This window comes from Onychostruthus taczanowskii, unplaced genomic scaffold, assembly GCF_017590055.1.
Source record: "Onychostruthus taczanowskii isolate IOZ18803 unplaced genomic scaffold, ASM1759005v1 scaffold40, whole genome shotgun sequence".
Classification (NCBI taxonomy): Eukaryota; Metazoa; Chordata; class Aves; order Passeriformes; family Passeridae; genus Onychostruthus; species Onychostruthus taczanowskii.
Window position 1 is genome coordinate 2,285 of NW_024501460.1, and position 20,546 is coordinate 22,830.

The 20,546-nt window shown below is 38.0% G+C and overlaps 1 protein-coding gene across 1 annotated transcript; it reads left to right on the forward strand.

The window, feature by feature from the left end:
- The first annotated feature begins 1,585 nt into the window (after positions 1-1,585).
- Positions 1,586-16,950, forward strand: DEK (DEK proto-oncogene). The gene is made up of 10 exons (XM_041413278.1): positions 1,586-1,725; positions 3,438-3,532; positions 4,056-4,165; positions 5,950-6,044; positions 7,441-7,561; positions 8,611-8,793; positions 10,589-10,721; positions 13,007-13,155; positions 14,387-14,455; positions 15,384-16,950. The coding sequence occupies exons 1-10, from the start codon at positions 1,586-1,588 to the stop codon at positions 15,393-15,395; spliced, it is 1,107 nt and encodes a 368-aa protein (XP_041269212.1). The 3' UTR covers positions 15,396-16,950.
- Positions 16,951-20,546: the final 3,596 nt, after the last annotated feature.

The following is a 20,546-nucleotide window of genomic DNA, read 5'->3' on the forward strand; positions in this document are numbered from 1 at the left end:
GACGAGGAGAAACGAAACGCGGCCGCCGCGCCGCCGGGCTCCCGTCCCGCCCCGGGGACGCGCCGTGTGCGGGGCGCTTGTCACCGGCGCTGCCTCCCCCCGGCCCCTGCCCGAGGTGTTCCCTGGCTCCGCCGTGTCCTGCGGCGGGAGCGGGCCGAGCGCTCCTGAGCCCGCCTGGAGCGGGGAGGCGATGGCGCCTTGGCCGCCGGCGCCGCCGAGCGCTGCGCATCGCCGTTCGTTCGCCCCGGTATCCAGCGTACAAATCGGGAAGGGGGGATAGGTATAAAGTTCCCGGGTGAAAAGCCCCAGCCCAGGGCGGGAGACCCTCCCGGTAAAGGTGGATCCCGGAACCCTTTTTCCCGAAGCAAAACGTCGTCCCGTACCCAGGTGGTGGAAAGCTAAGAAGTCTCTTAACTTTCCCCCCCTTCTGTTCCCATTGAAAGGGGAAGAAAAGAGTTTGTAGTGCTTCTCTTGCTTTTACTCATGCCTTCAAGTAAAATGAAAATGCCGCACTGCTTACTACAAATGAAATACTGGTAGTAATACCCTGAAGGATATGTTTCTTCCTGATAATTTAGCCAGGAAACGTTACTTTTCCCCCTGCTATTGGTAATAAATATTAACTCGTGTTTTCTGTCATTTGGCACACGACTGATCTCTGGTACCTACTAATGCTGCACGTAAGCAGCAGATTTAAATGTTACTTATTGCACCTGATCTCTTGCAAATAATACTGGCTCTGGTATTGCAAAAAGAAAATGGTTAATTGTGTGAAGTTCTGTTCCAGATCTAAACGGTGACAATTTTTTAAAGCTAGAATTTTGAAAAATTAAATATATGGTTATCTTGCTCTATTGGATAGATATTTTCTGTTAGTAGGGAAATGGTACATGTATAACTAAGATATTGTAGTTTTAAAGTCTACATATCGGCTACTTCAGATGTTAAGAAAACACTCTTGAATATGCAAAGTATGAAGCATTTATTCTTTTTGTGTTGTAGATCTGAAAACTAAAACCAGGTATTTTAATGCCTAAAGGTCCAGCAGCTGTCTGGGTTATGAAAGCAGTGTTAATTCTTTCCTGAATTGCTTGCAGCCTTTTTTTTTTTTTTAATGTTTCTGTTCCTATTTCCCATCTAAATAAGTAACTTGTTTAAGTTACTAGGAAACTTGTATGCATAGTTAACCATGATCAAGTATTAAGTTTATAGGAGGGTGCAGTAAAATAGTGATGTCTTAAAACACTGCAGTTTTTAATAGATAACAGTATCAGCTGCTTTGAGTGGGTGTTCTGAATGGTTCGCAAAAGCAGCTTGAAGACTTGTGTGTGAATAGAATTTATAACCTTTTAGAGTGTTCTTAACCAGACTAATTGCAGAATGGATGACAACTTCTTCTGAAAAGTTGTACTGTGTGTACGCCAGACACCTTAGTGATTGGAGAATGTGAACAATCACAGTACCAGCACAGTACTGCTTCTGCTGCACAAGGAGATAATTTTTAAAAGCAAGATTCCAGTGGTTTTTATGGATGTTGTTCTATTGATGATGGTTTCCCCTGACTCTTTCTACAGAAGCATACACCATGTCTTCTGTTGATTCATCAAAAGAAGATACAATGTCATCAGAAAAAACAGATGAGAAACAACCTGAAACTGAAAACAAAACTGAGGAAAGTGATGAAGATGAAGAAGAGGAGGAGGAGGAAGAAGAAGAAGAAAAAGGGTACTTTTTTTTCCATTTAATAAGTTGTTCTTTAATGAATGCCAAGCTATTGAATGCAGTCTCCTGTGCTTTTGGCTAATTGTACAATCACTGAGGAGATTCCATGGTGCTTCTGTCTCCTGGGTCATAATAGCTTCCCAGTAGTCTGTAACAGGCAGTGCTAAAAACAGTGGTGCTGATTTGTCTCAGAAAAGATTTAAGGAATTGCCAGCATCCTGGACTTCTGTACTAGGGATTTAATTGTTGATGTATAAATTTTTCAATGATTATAGTAGGTAGTGTCCCTTATCAAATTATTTTTTGCCAGTAACACTCTGAAGTGGTCTGTGTTTGCAAAAGAGAAACTTCCAAGTGTGCAGTAGTTTTGGAAACAATAGGGATGTCTTTGCTTAACTACAGTGAATTAATTTTCTGGGTAGCCAAATGTAATTATATTGGGTCAGCGGAAATTCCTTTAGACTAATTTTGGTAATAAAAAATTACAGCAATATGATAGGATGAGCAAGCAAGGCAAGTGTCTTGTAGTGGTGTGTAATTGAAGGTAGTCAAGGAGAACAAATCAAGATGAAGGAACTACTGTGCAAGAATGTTAATTTCTATTGTGAGCTCTCCAGGCATCTGTTTTCAAAAGGAAAGCGTTCATGGAAGCAGAGCTGTAATGTGGCACAGTGAAAACCAAGTCATTGATACTCTTGCATCCTTGGAAGAGATGAAGTTTATCTTTAGGAAAGGTAGTAGAAATAAGACAGATTATGCTTATGTTTGGAAAACAGCGGAATTAGCATTGGATTTTCAGAAAAAAATTATTTTTGCTCTGGTTTTGATTATGTTCATACAGGTTTTGAAGCTACTATGTTAAAGCCAGGACAGACCATCTGTTTAGCTCTTAGGATAGTGTTACTTGAGGTCAAGTATTTTAGTATGAACTGTTTAGGTGAAGCTTTAGCTTTTTCTTTGGAGTGGTATCATTAAATGAGTGATGTGCAGGGTGTACGTAAAACAATCTAAAGGTATTCATTAGTAAGCACTAACAGAATTACTGGGAATAATACTCTTGTTGTATTTGTGGCCCTTGTTACTGTGCCCTGCAGGGTGCTTCTCTGTGTACCCTGGCATGTGTAGTACGTCCCACTGCACTTGTGCTTCTGCCTCTCCTGCTGAAATGTGTGGTTTCTCCAGTCCAGTAGTGGGAAACAAATTTATGTGCAGGCATCCCTGACGCTTCTTTTGCCCATCTGGTGGTAGTATTCTTCTTCAGAGTGCTTTGTGTGGAGCTGTGTGCCTACGGACTGCAGCATCCAAGGAGAATGTATAAACAGGGTCAGTTTCATACCTGAAAAAAGCCAGTGAAAGGAGAGAAGGATGGGTTTCTGAAAACATGTAGTCCTGCAGTTTCATGGTGGTAACTTCCTAAAGTTACCTTTAGGAAATGTGTAAAGGTAATGTAAAGTTACCTTTAGTCTTGTCTTCAGGGTTGCCTTGGATACAGGATTGTGGTAAAAAACTAGAGAGACTTTTAGTTATGTACGTGCAGCTCCATAGAATCACATTGGCTTATTAGCCGAAGGTCTGAAAGTGTCTTAGTACTGATTATATCATCATCTGGTTTTGATTTGCTGTTTCAAAGAGTCAGTGATGTGTTGCCTGTTACTTCAGTCAGATCTGCAATGAAGAATATGGTGTTTAAGGAAGCTTTCTTTTGCAGAGAAGAGTCTAATTGTTGAAGGAAAAAGGGAGAAGAAGAAGGTTGACCGACTGACCATGCAAGTGTCCTCACTGCAGAAGGAACCTTTTACAATTACACCGGGTAAGCTTGACTTCTCACATATGAATTGTGACTGTTAGGAATGATAATGAAAACTCTAAGAAGATGAAATTACTAATTTGTTGTAGGTGAGACCTAGTTTATGAGTCATGATCCTTTTTAAAACAATAAAGCTATTATATGAAAACTATCTTTTATTCTGTAGCATCAGTTTAAACTGTAAAAGTTATGTGATATTTGAACTTACTTGGAATGGGATCTTTGGTATCTCACCACTACTGTCAAAGGCAGGAGCAGCCAGAATACAAAGAAATGCCAAATCCTAGTACCCTGATCTAGGTAGTGTCAAGTAAGACAGGTAGAGAGCCTGTCAGGATGCCTAACTGATAGGAAAAAGCCTGCTTAATATTTGACCTATTATAATGTCTAATGCTGTTTTTAAGTAACTCCTTTGCTTAAAAAAAAACAAAACAACCAAAAACAAAACAGTAGAAACTTTAAGTTATAAACATACAGGTAAATATGGAATGTGATAAAATAGCATAAATGATTTTAATTGTTTCAGGAAAAGGACAAAAACTCTGTGAAATTGAGAGGATACAGTTCTTTCTGAGTAAAAAGAAGACAGATGAACTTAGGAATCTGCACAAACTCCTCTACAACAGGCCAGGCACTGTAAGAATTTCCATCTTGTATATCCATTGGTTCTCATGTATAGTGAAAATGTTTGTAGTACAGTTTTTTACGCTTGCACGTATTGATCTATTTCTTAAGTGTTATTTATTTCAAGCTACTTAGGAAATGGGTATTTGCAGGACCAGTTAAGTAAGTCTCCTCCTTTTAACTCCTACAAAATCTCTTCCTATAAAAATCCTATGGCAGGGTGTACTAAATCAAAAGTCTCTTGAATGTAGATTTTTTTTTTTTAATGGGGGAATGGTGGATTACCTTACAAGGATGAGTTGGAAATAATTTATGGTTCACATGCTAAAAGCTGCTGACATGCAGATGATACTCAAAATACTCCATGTGTTAATACATTGCTGCTTATCTGCTATTTTTCTCTTTGTACTAAGCAGTAGAAAGATAAAGGTGATAAAAATCACTATTAAGATTTTATATTTAACAATTTTTTAAGATAATTAAAATATTGTCCATTTTGTATTTAAGGATGACACTTATAATGGCAAATCTTTCTTGAAGTGGTTTGTGTATCACTGATTGTGCCTAAAATTTATTCTGAAAATGTGAAGTTGAGGCAGATTTAAGTGTGCTATAATTATTGGAACTTTTTAAAATATCTTTGGGTATTTTAGAGACTTGAACAGCTAGCACAGAAACCAGAAATTGAATATTACTAGTACAGATGTGTGCTAGCTCTTAATTCTCAGACCACTGTTTCCGATTTAATGTTTGTTTAAATGGCAGAGAATTATCTTTTGCCACAAGTATTCAGAAAAAGAATATATCAGTATGGTTTCAGTCAAAACTGTATTAAATCAGAGTTTTTGGGAACTCAGAATGCTGTTTAATATAGTGAAGGTCAGATCTTTTTTTGTATGCACGTATTTGTATGTGCTTTTAGTTGTAATTAACACTTTTAATAAAACATACCATTATCACCTGCAAATTTTCTTAAGCTGCTGGACAAAGCTCTTTGGAAAAGGAGCTCAGCTTTGATAAAATTATAAACTAGTGGAGAAACAGCAGAAACAAAATTTTTAGAAGTATTGAAAGGTAGTTGAAATTATTATTATTGATAGTGTTATAAAAGTCTCAGAGGATAGAGAGATCTGGGGTTGCTTTTTAACAACTTTTTCTTTTTTGCAAAAGGAAATGAAGTGAAAACAAAACTTAAATACACTTGTGATCTTGATGGGAGCAATTTTCCCGTTTTAAGGGCTGTTGCAGTGGAAGTTCAACCCAGATCAGACATCAGATGTAATGGTAGAAGTTGTAGATTGGGTGGTACGTAAGTGCAAAAATTGGTCCTACTAATAAGAGGTTCAAAAATATCGTCATGGTCCTATGTAAGACTTCAGAATAGCTAGTAAAGCAAATCTACTTCAGCAGATTGTAGAATAAAAAATAAAATTCCCTATTTTGTAACAAATGACGTGATACAAGGCATGCAACAAGCTTCATAATGTTGTAGTTTTGCAAACGTGTAAATCGTCATGCAGTACATTCTAAATGAGCTTGAAATGGCAGGTGGCTTTGTCCAGTAAGTTATTAAAAGTACCACAGTCACAAGAAGTTGAACTTAATTGTTTTAGTTTGTCTGTCATGAGATAAGTAAAGGCATAATCCATGTAGGTTATGATTTAAAAGGTGTAGCTATATCAACAGAAAACAAAATTCTAGAACATATTTTTCTTCTATGAAAGGTTAACAAATGTAATTTGATGAAATCTGTTAAACTGCTTGCAATGAAAAGTAATCTGTGTGCTCTGTTTCAGGTTGCATCCCTAAAGAAGAATGTGGGTCAGTTCAGTGGGTTTCCATTTGAAAAAGGAAGTGACCAATATAAAAAGAAGGAAGAAATGTTAAAAAAGTAATGGTCTCTTGATAACATGGCTTGATGCATGCTATGCGTTTTTTTTCTTTTTTTTCTTTCACAGTTTTACTTGAGGTTAAAGTTGTACTATAAGCCAGGTGGCTGTTTAGTAGAGCTCTGTAATTTTTTTCTGAGTTCATTTTAATCACACAAACTGGTCTCTTAAGACAGCTTAAAATGTATTAAGAGTTATATTGTGAATACTTTATTCACAATTCCTACATTCCTGACTTTAACTATTGCATACTAACTAGCAGATTGTTCTGCCAAGTGAGAGGAAAGCATTATTTCCCATGGCAAGCATAGTGTTGTGAGCACATTGTAACTTCATTCATGGTGCAAACCTGCATCCTTCTATGCCTCAAAACCTTCCTCCTTCAGAATCAAAGCCATTTCTGCTTATTATATATTAAACATACAAGAATTGCTGTAGGAACTAGTCTCAGAATTTTTTCTTTTGTTTTTCATTTTTACTGGCTCCCTTCATAAGTTGCTTTTCCATCAACAGGAGAAGATGCTGCAACTTGAAAGGGTTTAAAATGCTCTTGCATATTTGTGTAGCTAGTTGTAACAAATGAAAGAACTAATAACATCTACACAATATATTCTAAAACTTGGGAGTTTTTTTAGTGCCTGTTTGCTGATAGTGGAAAGGCTTCCAGAATCTGGAATGTCCAAATTTTTTTTTCTTCAGATTTGCAGTTTTACAGGAGTGTGGTTTGTCAAATACGTGGGAATCTACAAGACAAACTCTATCTCCCAACAGTAGTTTTGACTGTTTGTTTCCCAAAGGTTTAATTGGCTACTTCCCCTTACCAAAAAAAAGGCTGCAAAATAAAGTAATTTTGCGCAAATTTTTTTTATATTTTCCATATGAAACAACAGCTAGCAGCAAATATTCTGAAACCTGGTTGCTTTGGGTTGCATATGAAAGTGCAGAGCCCTTTGTGCTTGCCTTACTGTGGTAGCTTCTGCTGCTCTTTGTAGCTGTGTGGAACACAAACTGTTGATTGGTTTCTTAATTTGTTTTGCCTCTGTGGTTGATTTCTGCCCAGTCTTTACCCTTGCATGTCATATTTTAACATCATTGAACAAGATGAACAAAGGTCTTACTTAATACTTTTTTTACTATGATTCCTTAACTTTTTTAAAATATCCTGTTATGCAGACATATGGTTTGGGGAATTCTGTTTTATTTTGCTTTATGTAACATAGTGGTGATTCTTTGCTTAACCTTAGATACGACTGGAAGTGTAGTTGACTGTGTATATATATTGCCAGGTGCAGACACAAACCAGACAGCAGCTTCTAGCAGTCAGATGTCAATTGTTTAGTATGTGATACTGAATCTCTTTTTTTTTTTTTTCTTTTTTTTTTTTTTTTCTGCCTACAGATTTAGAAATGCAATGTTGAAAAGCATCTGTGAAGTTCTTGACTTGGAAAGATCAGGAGTCAATAGTGAGCTTGTAACCAGAATATTAAACTTCCTTATGCATCCAAAATCTTCGGGCAAGGTGAGATGCAGGTGTTACGCTTGCTTTTATAGCTCTGTTCTGATGGAAAATGCATCTGTTCTCTATTGCTCATTGTATGCTTGTTTCCAGTGATAATACAATTTCTATTCTAACTTAATGAAGTAGGAATGACTTCTTGAAAGAAAGTAGTTCTACTGCTGCAGGCATCCATAATGGGGTGAGGGCTTAAACGGAATTTCTGTTTACATGTGGGTGTACCCATTACATAACTGATAGTGCACAGAAGTGTGAGTTCAACACATGGAGCTAATTAGAATATCCGGTCCCAAGTACCAATTAGCCTCTGCTTTGTGGGTGGAGGAGAATAAATACATGAAAGGACAGGAAAATCAAGCTTCAGATGTTACCTATGTTTGCTGTATTTGGCAAATGTATTGTTATCACATTTGGATGTCACCAAATGGAATTTGTTGCAGAGTACAAAATCAGTGCAGTAGATTCGGGGTACCACTGCCAAGACTGCTAAACTCTGTTGTTAATCTTCTTGGACTTCCAATTTTTAATCTAAAAGTAATACTAAAATAGTTGCACTGTTGCGCAGGAAACTAAATCTATTCCCAGCAAACCCTGGGAAGTGATGTGAATAAGGGGTCTGGCATGCTGCTTTTCCAGGTACAGTGTTAGGGCAAAATGCAGGTTTGCATAAGATGTAACAAAATTCTTACCTTTGTCTTCTGAGTTGTTACCAGAAGAAAAGGCTTGTTTTATGGATTGGTAGGTAACAGAACAATCTAGAAGTAACTTTTCTTGCTTCCCTTCTCTAACACCCAGTCTTTGAAGATTTGTTTGGTTAGGGAAGGGGTGCACTTAGCTTAGAACTGAAATTTCATTTTGCTCAACTCTGTCTCAATAGTGAATATTTGCTTGCTGCAAAATACTATGACTTAAGTGTACATAAAATAGTCCTGGGTTGTGTTAAGACACCTCTATAGTTGTTTACTATTCTTTGATGTGATTGGAAAGAATTTTTCTTTTTAAAATACGCTTTTGTATTCCTACTTGGAATACACACATCTCTTGTCTCTCAGCCATTGCCAAAGTCCAAAAAACCACAAAGCAAAGGTGGCAAAAAAGAGCGCACTAGCTCTGGAACGACAAGAAAAGCAAAACGTACCAAGTACCCAGAGATCTTGTCAGATGAATCCAGTAGTGAAGAAGATGAAAAGAAGGAAAAGGATGAGTCTTCAGAAGAAAAAGAAAGTGAAGATGAGGTAATGAGTTGTTTTGTTTGTTTTTCAACATTATGTCATTGCTATGGATTGGTAACTCTTGGAATACAGAGTTGGGGAGTAAGTGATGTTTAACTGAAAGAAAAGGAAGCACATTTGCAATTTATAAAAAGTTTTCTTAAATTCTTAGTGTGTTAAATTTAGAGAATCATTTAGACAAAAGGCAAAAGTTCTGGTTCTTGGGTGTATGTATGCACCTTATAAAACCATTTCCTATGTGTCATTTTGGGGCAGCCAGGATTGCTAATGTAATTGATTATATTTCTTATATCATCTTGTGATGATTTTATTGTAATTTCATAATGCAGTGTTTGATACCTAGGATTTAGCTTTGAGTTCAGTAGGAGTCACTGATCTACCTGGCTGCATTGGTTTGGGATCTTGTTTCCATATTCCTCCTGGGTTTTCTATCTTAAACTCTCTTTTCTGGTTTTGTGTCTTAAATTAAGCAACATAGTAGGCAGCCTTGGAAAGATCCCTGCAATCTCTGAAGTGTCTGAATCTCATTGTATTTTGTGTTTTCTTAAACTTTTTGCATACTAGGCAAGAAGCATCAAATAATGGAATAGTTTGGTTTGGAAGAAACCTTTTAAAAGTCATCTGGTCCAGTCCTTCTGCAATGAGCAGGGACATTAGCTGGATCAGGTTGCCTCATTCAGCCTGGCCTGGAATGTTTCCAGGGATGGGTATTCACAGCCTCTCTGGGCAACCTATTTCAGTGTTTCACCACCCTTATTGTAGAAGAAGTTCTTCCTTATTTCTCCTCTAAATCAATCCTCCTTCAGTTTAAAACCATTCTGCCATATCAGACCCCTGCAACAAAGTCAAACTGCTGGTGTCCAAGAAAGTTCCTTATGGAAGCAGTGGAATCCTTGGCTGTAATATAAGGCCACTGTTTACTTGGGTTACATTCTGTCTGTTGAAATGAAAGTGTGTCAGGCTGTTAGGTTGATAGCCTGAGCTGTAGGAAATAGTAGTAATCTTTTGTTGAAAGGCAATTAATGTAACTTAACAGTTTGTTTTGTTGGGGTCATTTTGATAGGTGCTGGGTTTAATGTAAAAGATGGTTCAAGGAAATTCCTATGAATTTCCTCCATGAAACAACCTTAATTCTTACTGTGCCTTTTTCTTTACTTACTAACGACGAATTGAAGGAGGGCTGAAATATTACAAGTTGACATATGTGTTAATTTCTTCAGGAAAACAGGCTTTCTACTGTGAGGAGAGGAATATCTATTTCAGAGGCAGTTGTTGTCATGTTTCTAAGAACTCAGTTATTAAAAAACCACAAAAATCTAAAACCCTTCAAACAAACAAAATTCTGACAAACAAAAAGGCCTAAGAGTAAACTCCATTTGTCTAGCTGGGTCATCTTTGACTTCTTTCAAAAGGTAGCAGTTAGGTGTCTGCAATGGCTGAGTGGACTGAAGTCTTCAGAAACTGAAGTTTAGGTGCATGGAATAAAAGCTTAATTATTACAAAAGCACTGGTTTGTCAAATTAGTTTGAAAACAGGACCTGATGAAATGGAAGATATCTGTTTGTACAGCTTTAAGATTGCAGCATTTTTTAAGAGAGTTAGGTTTATGACAGCTTTTGGTATACTAGAGTTAGAAGGATGTAGGCAGTGTATCTATTTTGCTGCACCAGCTCTGTTGGAAACTTAGGCATGGAGCGTTTGGAGTAAATTGTCCTCGGAGCGGAAAATTTTCCTTTATGGAAAAGAGGTATGTCCTGTTCAAATAATACTCATTAATTTTCTGATTTTCTTTTTGTAGCCCCCTAGAAAAGCATCTAAAAGAGAAAAATCTAAGAAGACGACTTCTAAAACCAAAAAGCCTGTGAAGGGTGCAAATGTCAAGAAGGCAGACAGCAGCACTACTAAGAAAAACCAGAACAGTTCTAGAAAAGGTAAATGCTTTAAATCTTTCATCATGCATTGCCTTGCAGCTTAACTGGCATGCTTATTAGAAAGCAAGCTTTGCACCTTGTTGTGAAAGAAAATGGAATTTGGTAAATTGTTGGTTTGCTACTTGATGTTTCTTTCCTTGAAACAGTATTTAATGAAAAAAGGTGTTGATTTGGATATATTTCACGTATTTCCTGCTGTCATGCTGCTGAGCATGAGTATAGTTTTTATTTGCATATAAACGGAAAAGTTCTCCATTTTGCTGGAAGAACAATTGGAGAAGTTCTGTTTGGGCCTCTGCAGTGGCTTTATGCAAATATTGTTATTGATCCAGTGATGTGTATCCCGTGTGTGTCTTTGGTTCAGCAGCTTGATACAAGTTTTTTTTAACATAGAAATGATTTTCTCAATGCATCCTTTTGCAATAGGTTTTCTCATATCTCAGGATGTGCATGAAGGTACAGACGCTGAGTTTCTTATTAACTCTGTAAAGATTGCAGTAGTAAGGGCGGGGACAGGGTTGTCTTGCCAAGCACATTTGCCAAAAAGGGCCTGGGCAGGGGCAGATGGTTCTTGCAGACAGCTCACGGAGGCCATTCAGCAATGGGCACTCCTGATAAGGAACACTGACAGTGCTCAGGGCTCTTGCAGCAAGTGTGGGGCTGGTGGCTCAGGGAAGTGACTGGCACCCTGTTCTGCACCTGTGAGCTGGCCTTGGCAGCAGGGTCCAGCTGTGAGCTCCCTGGAGCAAGGCAAGCATGGGCATCATGGAGCAAGTCCAGTGGAGGGGCACCAAGATGGGTGAGGGGGCTGGAGCACAGGGTGGAGGAGGGAAGGCAGAGAAAGCTGGGCTCGTTCAGCCTGCAGAAGAGACAAATGAAGGGGGATCATCCTGCAGGCTGCAACTCCCAAATGGAACAGTATGGGGAAGGCAGGGCCAGGCTCTGCTTGGAGGTGCACAGGGAGACGATGGGAGGCAACAAGCACAAGTTGCCACCAGGGACACTGTAGTTATTTGTTAGGGAAGAAACTTCACCATGTGGGTGGTCACAGAAATGGGGCCTGGAGGAGCAGTGGAATCCTCATTGGTGGAGATGTTTGGACATCAGCCTGGCAGAGGCCCAAGTAACCAGCTCCATGTTGGCCCTGTTCCAAGTAGCAGCTTTGGTACCAGATGATCTCCAGAGGTCCTTTCCACCCTAAATTCTCTGACACTCTGCGATAGCAGCCAGGTCTGTCACAGTTGTAGTCTGAGTTACTAATGCATTTTATATCCATACTGCAAAAGAACTTCCTTTAATGCTGGCACTGGTGTGTGCATGCTACAGCACAAGCATAAGGTCAGATTAGTTACCCTTCTTGTCAGTGCTTTGCTACAAGGAGCAGGTAAACTCTTGGGCACAGAATTACACTAGATTTCTTTCATAGCCTTATTTCTCAGCAGAGTAACTGGCCTGTGCTGAACTCAGTATTCTAAATGTGGCTGTGTTGTGTGTACACCTTATTTTGTCATTAGCGCATATATATATATATATATATACACACACAAATGTTATATATGTGTTTTTGTTGTAAGTTACATAATATATCTGTAATTTCTTATTTACTCCTCCTGCATTTCTGTTTCCAGTTTATGTTTGCAGTGCAAAAATCAAAATGTTAAATAGGTAATTCTGTAAGGTCATTGTCTAGTTCGTTTGGCATCTGCTTTGAATTTTGTCTTATTGGCAGTAGAGGAACTGAATGGATGTTGCAATCATTCAGTCTAATTCATTTTCTGCTGGAAAAGATTGTAGGAGTGTCCTGTGCCCCTTCACTTAACTCCGTTTACAAAGTTCTCCCTATTTGTTCTCTTCTCATGGCGCTTTCTGATAGTAAGTTTGCAAAATTACAAGAGTGTGTGTGACACAGCTAGGGGAAAAAAAAAATAGAAACTCCTTTTTAAAGGAATTAATTACTTTTTATTTTCTTAGGGCCATAATACCTGAATTAGAGTTGTTGTAATAAGTCTTTTTCATTAGTTTGATAGATTAAATTAGTCCCATACTTTTTAGAGTTCTTGTTGCTTTGTAAATTGAAGGTTCATCAATAATTACACAAATTCATAAATAAATGTAGTACTGATGGCATTAGCTTTGTTTTTAAATGGATAGTCTAGCAAGATGTCTATTTTAAAGAAAAATATCTGGATTGGATGTTTGTTGAAAGTTCTGATGGCTTCTGTTTTTAAGGAGGAAAACAGACAAACTGAAAACTTATTACAATCCAATTTGTTCTTCATATTTAGAAAGCGAGTCTGAGGATAGTTCAGATGATGAACCTTTAATTAAAAAACTGAAGAAACCACCCACCGATGAAGAACTGAAGGAAACTGTCAAGAATTTGTTGGCCAATGCAAATTTGGAGGAGGTTACAATGAAACAAATCTGCAAGGAGGTCAGTACAATTTTGCAGTCTCTTTATAGGTGGTGGATTGTTTGTGAGCTGACTTTGATCACCATTTCAGAAATGGTGGCTTGTACTCTGTTGTTCAGAAACTAAATAGTTTTGCATTGGTTTATTTACTTGCTGATAGCTATAACAATGAGAGCTTTAGTCTTTAGATATGCAACATTGATATTAGCATTAAAAAGGAAATATTAAAATTAGCTACCAAGGATGTAGCAGTATTACCTCCAAACCAAGTGCCATGTGTGACAGTGCAAATATCTGACATGTTTAGATGGTGCAGCAGCTTTGCTGCTGTCTATAGGGGAGGGCTGTCCCCTGTGCTCTGTACATTTCTGCTGCTCACCTTGCACACTCATTCTTGATATGTTCTCTTTGTAAGTCCATTCAGCTGTCTCTTACCAGCATCTATCAGAATAGTTCTCAGCTGAGTTAGTGAGTTGAATCGATTCAGCAAGAAATCCATTAATTGTCAGAAGAGGTGTGAACCATGTGGCCAGAAAAGGGAAAGGTGGAGAAAAGTGATCACTCACATGTTTGGTTTTCCTGATAATTTCAAGATGTGGTCTTGAGAAAACTAAACCAGAAGTTACGAGAAAACTGTGTGTAATGTCTTTTCATATTTATAGTCATTCTAGAAGCCTGAAATTTGGTATGCTGAAATAAAATACTCTGAATTGGTTGTCAGTGCTGGCATCTAGTTTTTGTTTGTTTGGTCCTCTCCCACCCTGTTAACCAGAGTAGTTGTACAATAGCACTCAAATATTTTGACTCTTCTGTTAGTCTCTTGAAAGGATCACAGTTTTACTTATTATCAAATACCAAGGCTTATTTATTTTTCATTAATTGTTTGTCTTCCTACACTAATGCAGGGCTATCTGTCTACTTAAGGGAGCATTTAAAACAAAAATTGGAGCATTCTTACATGACAAGCTAGGCATTTCAGTTTGTTGATGTGAAAAATTATAGTACCAGTTTAGTCAGTGAACAAACATAAAAGAGTACATGCATTTAAATATTTATGTGGTCAAAATTACGACAGGAAAATAAGTTTGTCTCTTCCCCTAATTAACAGACGGCATTTTGGCACTTGTAGTACTAGAGGCAACATGGTTCTTTGCCCTAATTTCATTTGAGCTTCTTCTACACATACCACCTATTGAATGAAAGTAATTTGATGTTTGTTTTATACTTTTGTTTTGTTTTTACTTTTCTTTAGGTGTATGAAAAATATCCTAGTTATGATTTATCTGACAGAAAAGACTTCATTAAGAAAACAGTCAAAGAGGTAAAGACTTATAATTTAGAAAATGCTCTGGGTTGGAGTGGTATTTTTTTCCTTCAGCTTGGCATGGCATCCTCTTACACCAATTTTAATAGGTTTTTGTATAATATTGAAAATTTAGTACTCACCTAAACCTAGACCTTTGATATTTGGTTAGGGGTTTTTTCCCCTTACGTTTCCCTCTTTAAAGAATTGTTTCAGATTCTTTTCTTAGCATGCCACTACTGCTGTTACTCATTTCTTTGGTAAGCATAACTAGAATTAAGGTTATCATAGTTTTTAATGACTTGTGCTCTGAAAGCTATGAATTTGCTTTAAATTGCAACCTTGGCTACAAGATGCACTCTAATTCAGGCACTGGCCACATGCATTCATAGATAGCAATGCATGAGGTTGTACAAGCTCAGCAGACCTGTCAGCTAAGGCAAAAGAGAATAGACAGATTTTCTCTATACTGGTGGTACAGTTATGATGATGTTGCCTTTAAGTTTGCTGTGCTGAAGATCAGGCCATATCTACTGTACTTATGATAGAGGGTTTATTGTCCAATCTGAGCTTTGTAATTTGTAAAAAGAAAGTCAGGTTTCATTACTTTTGCTTGCCCTGAAACTAAAAACGGAACCATAGAAGTGAGGTTCACTTACAGTAGTTAATAAAATAACTTCATTTTCTTGTGGCTTCACTGGGAGATGTTGATACGTGGCTATCTAGAATTGCTGTGTCTGTGTCTTGTGCATATGCAAGCAAGATAGCGCCCTGTGTCGCTATCAGCAAAGGCATGAGAGATCAGTTTGTCTGCTCTAGGGATGTTCTGGGTTTTTTGTGATAGCAAAAGGAGAGTATTTTCATACACTCTCTTTTAATACAAAAGGAGACGTTATATGTGATTGCATTGAGAAAAAGGAGAAAACTAATGCACTTCTCTTTTCAGTTGATTTCATGATCTGATTTGACTGTGGGAAATGAAGATTCCTGGGTTTTTATTTCCATGGATTTGAAGATCTGATAGGCACCAGCAAAAGGAATGTGTTTTACCCTTGTATTTTTAGTCAGATCTAATTCTGCTGATCTAATGTTAAGAGTGTTAATGTAAATTGCTTTGTGTGGTTTTTTTGTTGTTAAACAGAAATGCATTTGATGCAATTCTTAGTTGAACATACTTAAGTTTCATGCATGGCAATAAATGTTCCCTTTTTATAGTTTTGTACATTTTGAATTGCATTGTATAACTAGATTCGTTAGAGCCATCGTAGCTTTTTAGTGTGGATTACCAGCGTACAGGAGATTTTAAAATTGACTGAGATGGAAGCTGCTTATCTACACATATACATGCAGAGACTGGAATATTGCAGTATTGGTTACAGAGATATTTTGAATACGTATTAATTCTGAAAATAAGAAGAGTTAGTCACATATTAATCTCTTTTATATTCTGATACATTCTACAGATACAGAATTATTCTGAATCTAGGCTACAGTCTTGCATGTGTAGGCACTGAAAGAACTCTCACAGCATGGTAACTAATTGGCATATAGATGTTATTTTTGTACTTTCAGAAGGCTTTTTGTTGTGTATATAAAGTTATTTCAAATTTCTTTTGTGCAAATCAGTTTTTTAATCTTGGTATCTTTGAATTTATGACATGAAATGTCAGTGTTCAGCAGTGAGGCAGTGATAACAAGTGGTGTGAAGAAGTTTCATGAAAATGAGCTGAGGTTTCACGATGTTTGTCTCATCTTACCTTGTACAAAAACTAAACTGTAGGTTTATACCCTTAGTTTTACTTTATACAAAGACTACAGACATTGAAACAATGTCTTGGATGTAGTAAATAAAATCCCTCCAAAGGCAATAGGAAAATTTCTAGTGTCTCACAAGTGGATATCCAAGATATACAGCTGGAGGCTTGATAGCTTTGGAAATCCACAGTAGGGCTTCCAAATTGGATAGCGCTGATGTGAACATGTATTTAGCCTCTCTTCTGTGTGGGAAAGCTTTTCTGACCCTGAGCTTCATTGCCTCAGCATGAACAATGGTACTTGTAAGCCTGCAGTTTTTAACTGTGGCTGGCAGCTTTTAGGATCAAAGTGAACTCTGTGTGTAAGTTTTTGTTTTTCTCCATACACCTTGTTTCTAGTATGGGAAGTCCTACACTTAAAATCATGAAACTAAGAGCTGCCGAAGTGTGGGCAGCCATTCACACCATGAGCACAGAATCCCTCTGACTAGTATTGCTGGAAAGACAAAGTGTATTTTTTTGAATTTTATTATTGTACAGTTGAGAAGTAAGGGTTCATAAATTATCTAAATTCCAGAAATGTTCAGCCAGTTAGACTGTTGATCTTACACACATATTTTGAATTTCTTTGCGTGTAATCATTTATAATAAGGCTGAATGTAATGGGGATTTTTTGTATTCAATAAATGTCTTTCACAAAAATGTAACTCAGTTTTAATCTAACATTTGCTTACATGTATAGTAAAAAAAACTATACAGGGATATGGTTGTTTGTCTTTCATCTCATCTGCTAGAAAATATTGGCTTCTCTACTTTGGAAGACACTATTGCTGAAATGTCCTTGCACCAGGTTTTTATGTCTTTAAGGTTTATTTGTGTTTTGTTTTGATTTTTTGTGGGTTTTTGTCTTTAACTGTCTCAGCAGAAAGAACACGTTTTAATTGCAATTTAAAACATTGAAAGTTTCCAAGTCTTAAAAGCAGAAAGTTACTTGTATTAAGTTTTGATGTTTTACAAATACTTGAACTGCCTTTTGATTTTTATGTAAATGTACTAGCCAGTTTTAATTATATGGGTCGGGAAGTGTTTTTACAATTCACAACTCCAAAGTATAAATATTTTTTTAATAGTTTAAATTCTAATGAAAACCTAGAAAAGGATAGCATACTTCTATCTATTGTATATATGCATTAGTTGCCACTTTGGAATTGCACAGATGGAATGGAAGTGAACTTGACATTCTTCAAATGCTTTGTTTAAATCTCTTAACAACTCAGTGTTAGTCCTCAATGGAGAAGAGGACTGCCTGTTTCCTTGCTAATCTATACCAGTCTGGCTGCAGCTGATACAGGATTCCAGTTCTTTCTGCAATTGGGAGGAAGGCTACAAGATAGCACTAAAAGGTAAATAAAATATCCTGCTTATCCTGGTGCTGTTGGATTAGAAGCACATCTGATCAAGGATCTAAATTCTGTTCACAGAGTCTCATAAAAGTAGAAATGAGTTAACTGGATAAAAGATAACTGAATAAATTGTTGAGGCATGTACCTTCCAGATGCTTAAGGTAATGCCCTGACCATTGTACTCTAAATAGTCCTAACCATCTTGCTTTGATTACTTCCAGCATAATTCCTACAATCCAGTGTGTTGGTTCCTCTTTTTAGTTAGGCTTTTGGTATTCAGTATTTTGATTGGTGACTAGCAAAACCACAAGTTAGTCTGAATGATTTGCAGGTGTAAACAGCTGTTTTTATGAGCACTTGTGGCAAGAGTGTATGAGGCCTGTAGGAGAAGGAAGAAGGAGAGGGCTGGATGGGAATGAGATCAGCAGTTTGGAGTGAAAAGAGGTCACATGCATTTAGAGTTATGTGGTAACCCATGGTATAGTGGTCAGGCATGTCTAACCAAGATGGAATTACAAAGACACAGCTGTAAATTCCATCTCACTTTTTTCCAAAAGCTCTAGACTAACAGCCTTCTTGGACCTGAGCAGACTATTTATAGGGTCTGTGGTCTTTCTATGTTATCCTGTTACAAGGCACATGACAAAGCAAGATCTAAAAATTGTCTCAGTTTATATTAGCCACTGCTAAACTGTACTTGAAAATAACCCTTTTGGAGGCCAGTACTTAATCGGGAGAAATAAAGCCCCTGGCTGTCAGCATAGTGATTCAAGTAAAGTTTATTATTAGCTCTTCTGTTTCAAAGAGAGGGTGGCTCATGGCCACTTAGGCAGATCTAATTTTCCTGGTTTCCAGATCCGAAAGTTGATTATAATACAGTAGCTTAAACTGGACTAGATGAAAACATCCCTGAAATTACTTCTAGTGGTTTTTATTTAGGGAGAAGAATGGAAAAATCTGTAAGATACCAGACCACTCTCTAAAAACTTCCAGTAAGAAATTCAGTAAAATCAATATTCTGGTAGCTGAGAAAAGAAACATCTTGAATGCTGACAAATGTGTTGCTTTCCTTCTGCAAAGAAATGTTTCTCCTGCCTTTGGATTCAGAAGTATTTATTAAAGCAAGATGCTGGAAATTACAGGTCTAAAGGTTTATTCCTGGCCTGCAGAAGAAAGGGCCTGACAGGCACTTCATACAGGTTACCAAAAGCAGAAGCAGCATCCTTCTTTCTGGGACAGAGTATCTGCTGAACAGTGGGGGTTGGAACAGGGTTGTCTTGCCAAGCACATTTGCCAAAAAGGGCCTGGGCAGGGGCAGATGGTTCTTGCAGACAGCTCACGGAGGCCATTCAGCAATGGGCACTCCTGATAAGGAACACTGACAGTGCTCAGGGCTCTTGCAGCAAGTGTGGGGCTGGTGGCTCAGGGAAGTGACTGGCACCCTGTTCTGCACCTGTGAGCTGGCCTTGGCAGCAGGGTCCAGCTGTGAGCTCCCTGGAGCAAGGCAAGCATGGGCATCATGGAGCAAGTCCAGTGGAGGGGCACCAAGATGGGTGAGGGGGCTGGAGCACAGGGTGGAGGAGGGAAGGCAGAGAAAGCTGGGCTCGTTCAGCCTGCAGAAGAGACAAATGAAGGGGGATCATCCTGCAGGCTGCAACTCCCAAATGGAACAGTATGGGGAAGGCAGGGCCAGGCTCTGCTTGGAGGTGCACAGGGAGACGATGGGAGGCAACAAGCACAAGTTGCCACCAGGGACACTGTAGTTATTTGTTAGGGAAGAAACTTCACCATGTGGGTGGTCACAGAAATGGGGCCTGGAGGAGCAGTGGAATCCTCATTGGTGGAGATGTTTGGACATCAGCCTGGCAGAGGCCCAAGTAACCAGCTCCATGTTGGCCCTGTTCCAAGTAGCAGCTTTGGTACCAGATGATCTCCAGTTTCTGGGTGTAAGAGGATGGCAGTGTGATGTAACTTGCTCTGCCCTTTCACCTGACCTCATTCACTGGACTGCACTATTTCACTTATTTTTGATCTAAGTGTTAGACAACTGGGCCAAAAGGAAAAACATACTCTATGGTTTTTTTGCAGGACTGTAATTTTTAGGGGAATATGATGTAATCTGCTGATTTGTACATTATGTTAAAAAACAGCATTTAATTTCTATTCTAAAGCTTGTTTTTCTTAGTCTGAAGGTATTTTTTTTCAAAAGCAGCATCGGGTGTAATGAGTTGGCATTTGGAGAACAATCTTCAGGGTACAAACCTTGAACTGCTAATCAAGTATGACAGGGTTAGGGGAAAGCAGTGAATCTTGCCCCCCAGTAATGCTTTCACTAGTTCAGACCTACATGTGGGTGAAATAAACTTGCAAAGCAGTAAGATATTTTTCTCTTAAGGCAGCTGCAGTCAGACTTAGACTAAATGAACACGCGACATCCCTTTCATGAAGAACAATGTAGATAATTGTTACTAGAATTTGTCATAGTTTGTATTTTAAAAATTTTGAGTGTGTAGTCAGGCTTGCACATGCTTATAGCGGTCTGTGCTAGTAGGAACCTTTCAGGACCATGACCCTGCAAAGTGTTCAGACTACCCTTACTCCATAAAAAGCATTAAATGGTTATTTGGTAATGCTTGAAAATTAAGGGCCATACTTCTCAATTACTACTAGCTTAAATTTCCTCTGGCCTAAGGAAAATAATCTGACACAAGCTTATGAGTAGCTGTATAAAACTTTGAGGCAAAGGACAGTGACTACAATATCGTCCAAAGAATAGCTGTTAGGACTTAGAGCTCAAAGAAGGCTGTAACGCAGCACTTCTGAGGAGGTGTCTGGCTGTAAGAATATACCAAAATGAAATCTTAATATAAAATGTAATAAAAAAGTAGGCTTAGCCACTAGTTACATTTAAAGGAAAAAAAAAAAAAAAAAAAAAAGCACAACAGGGGTATC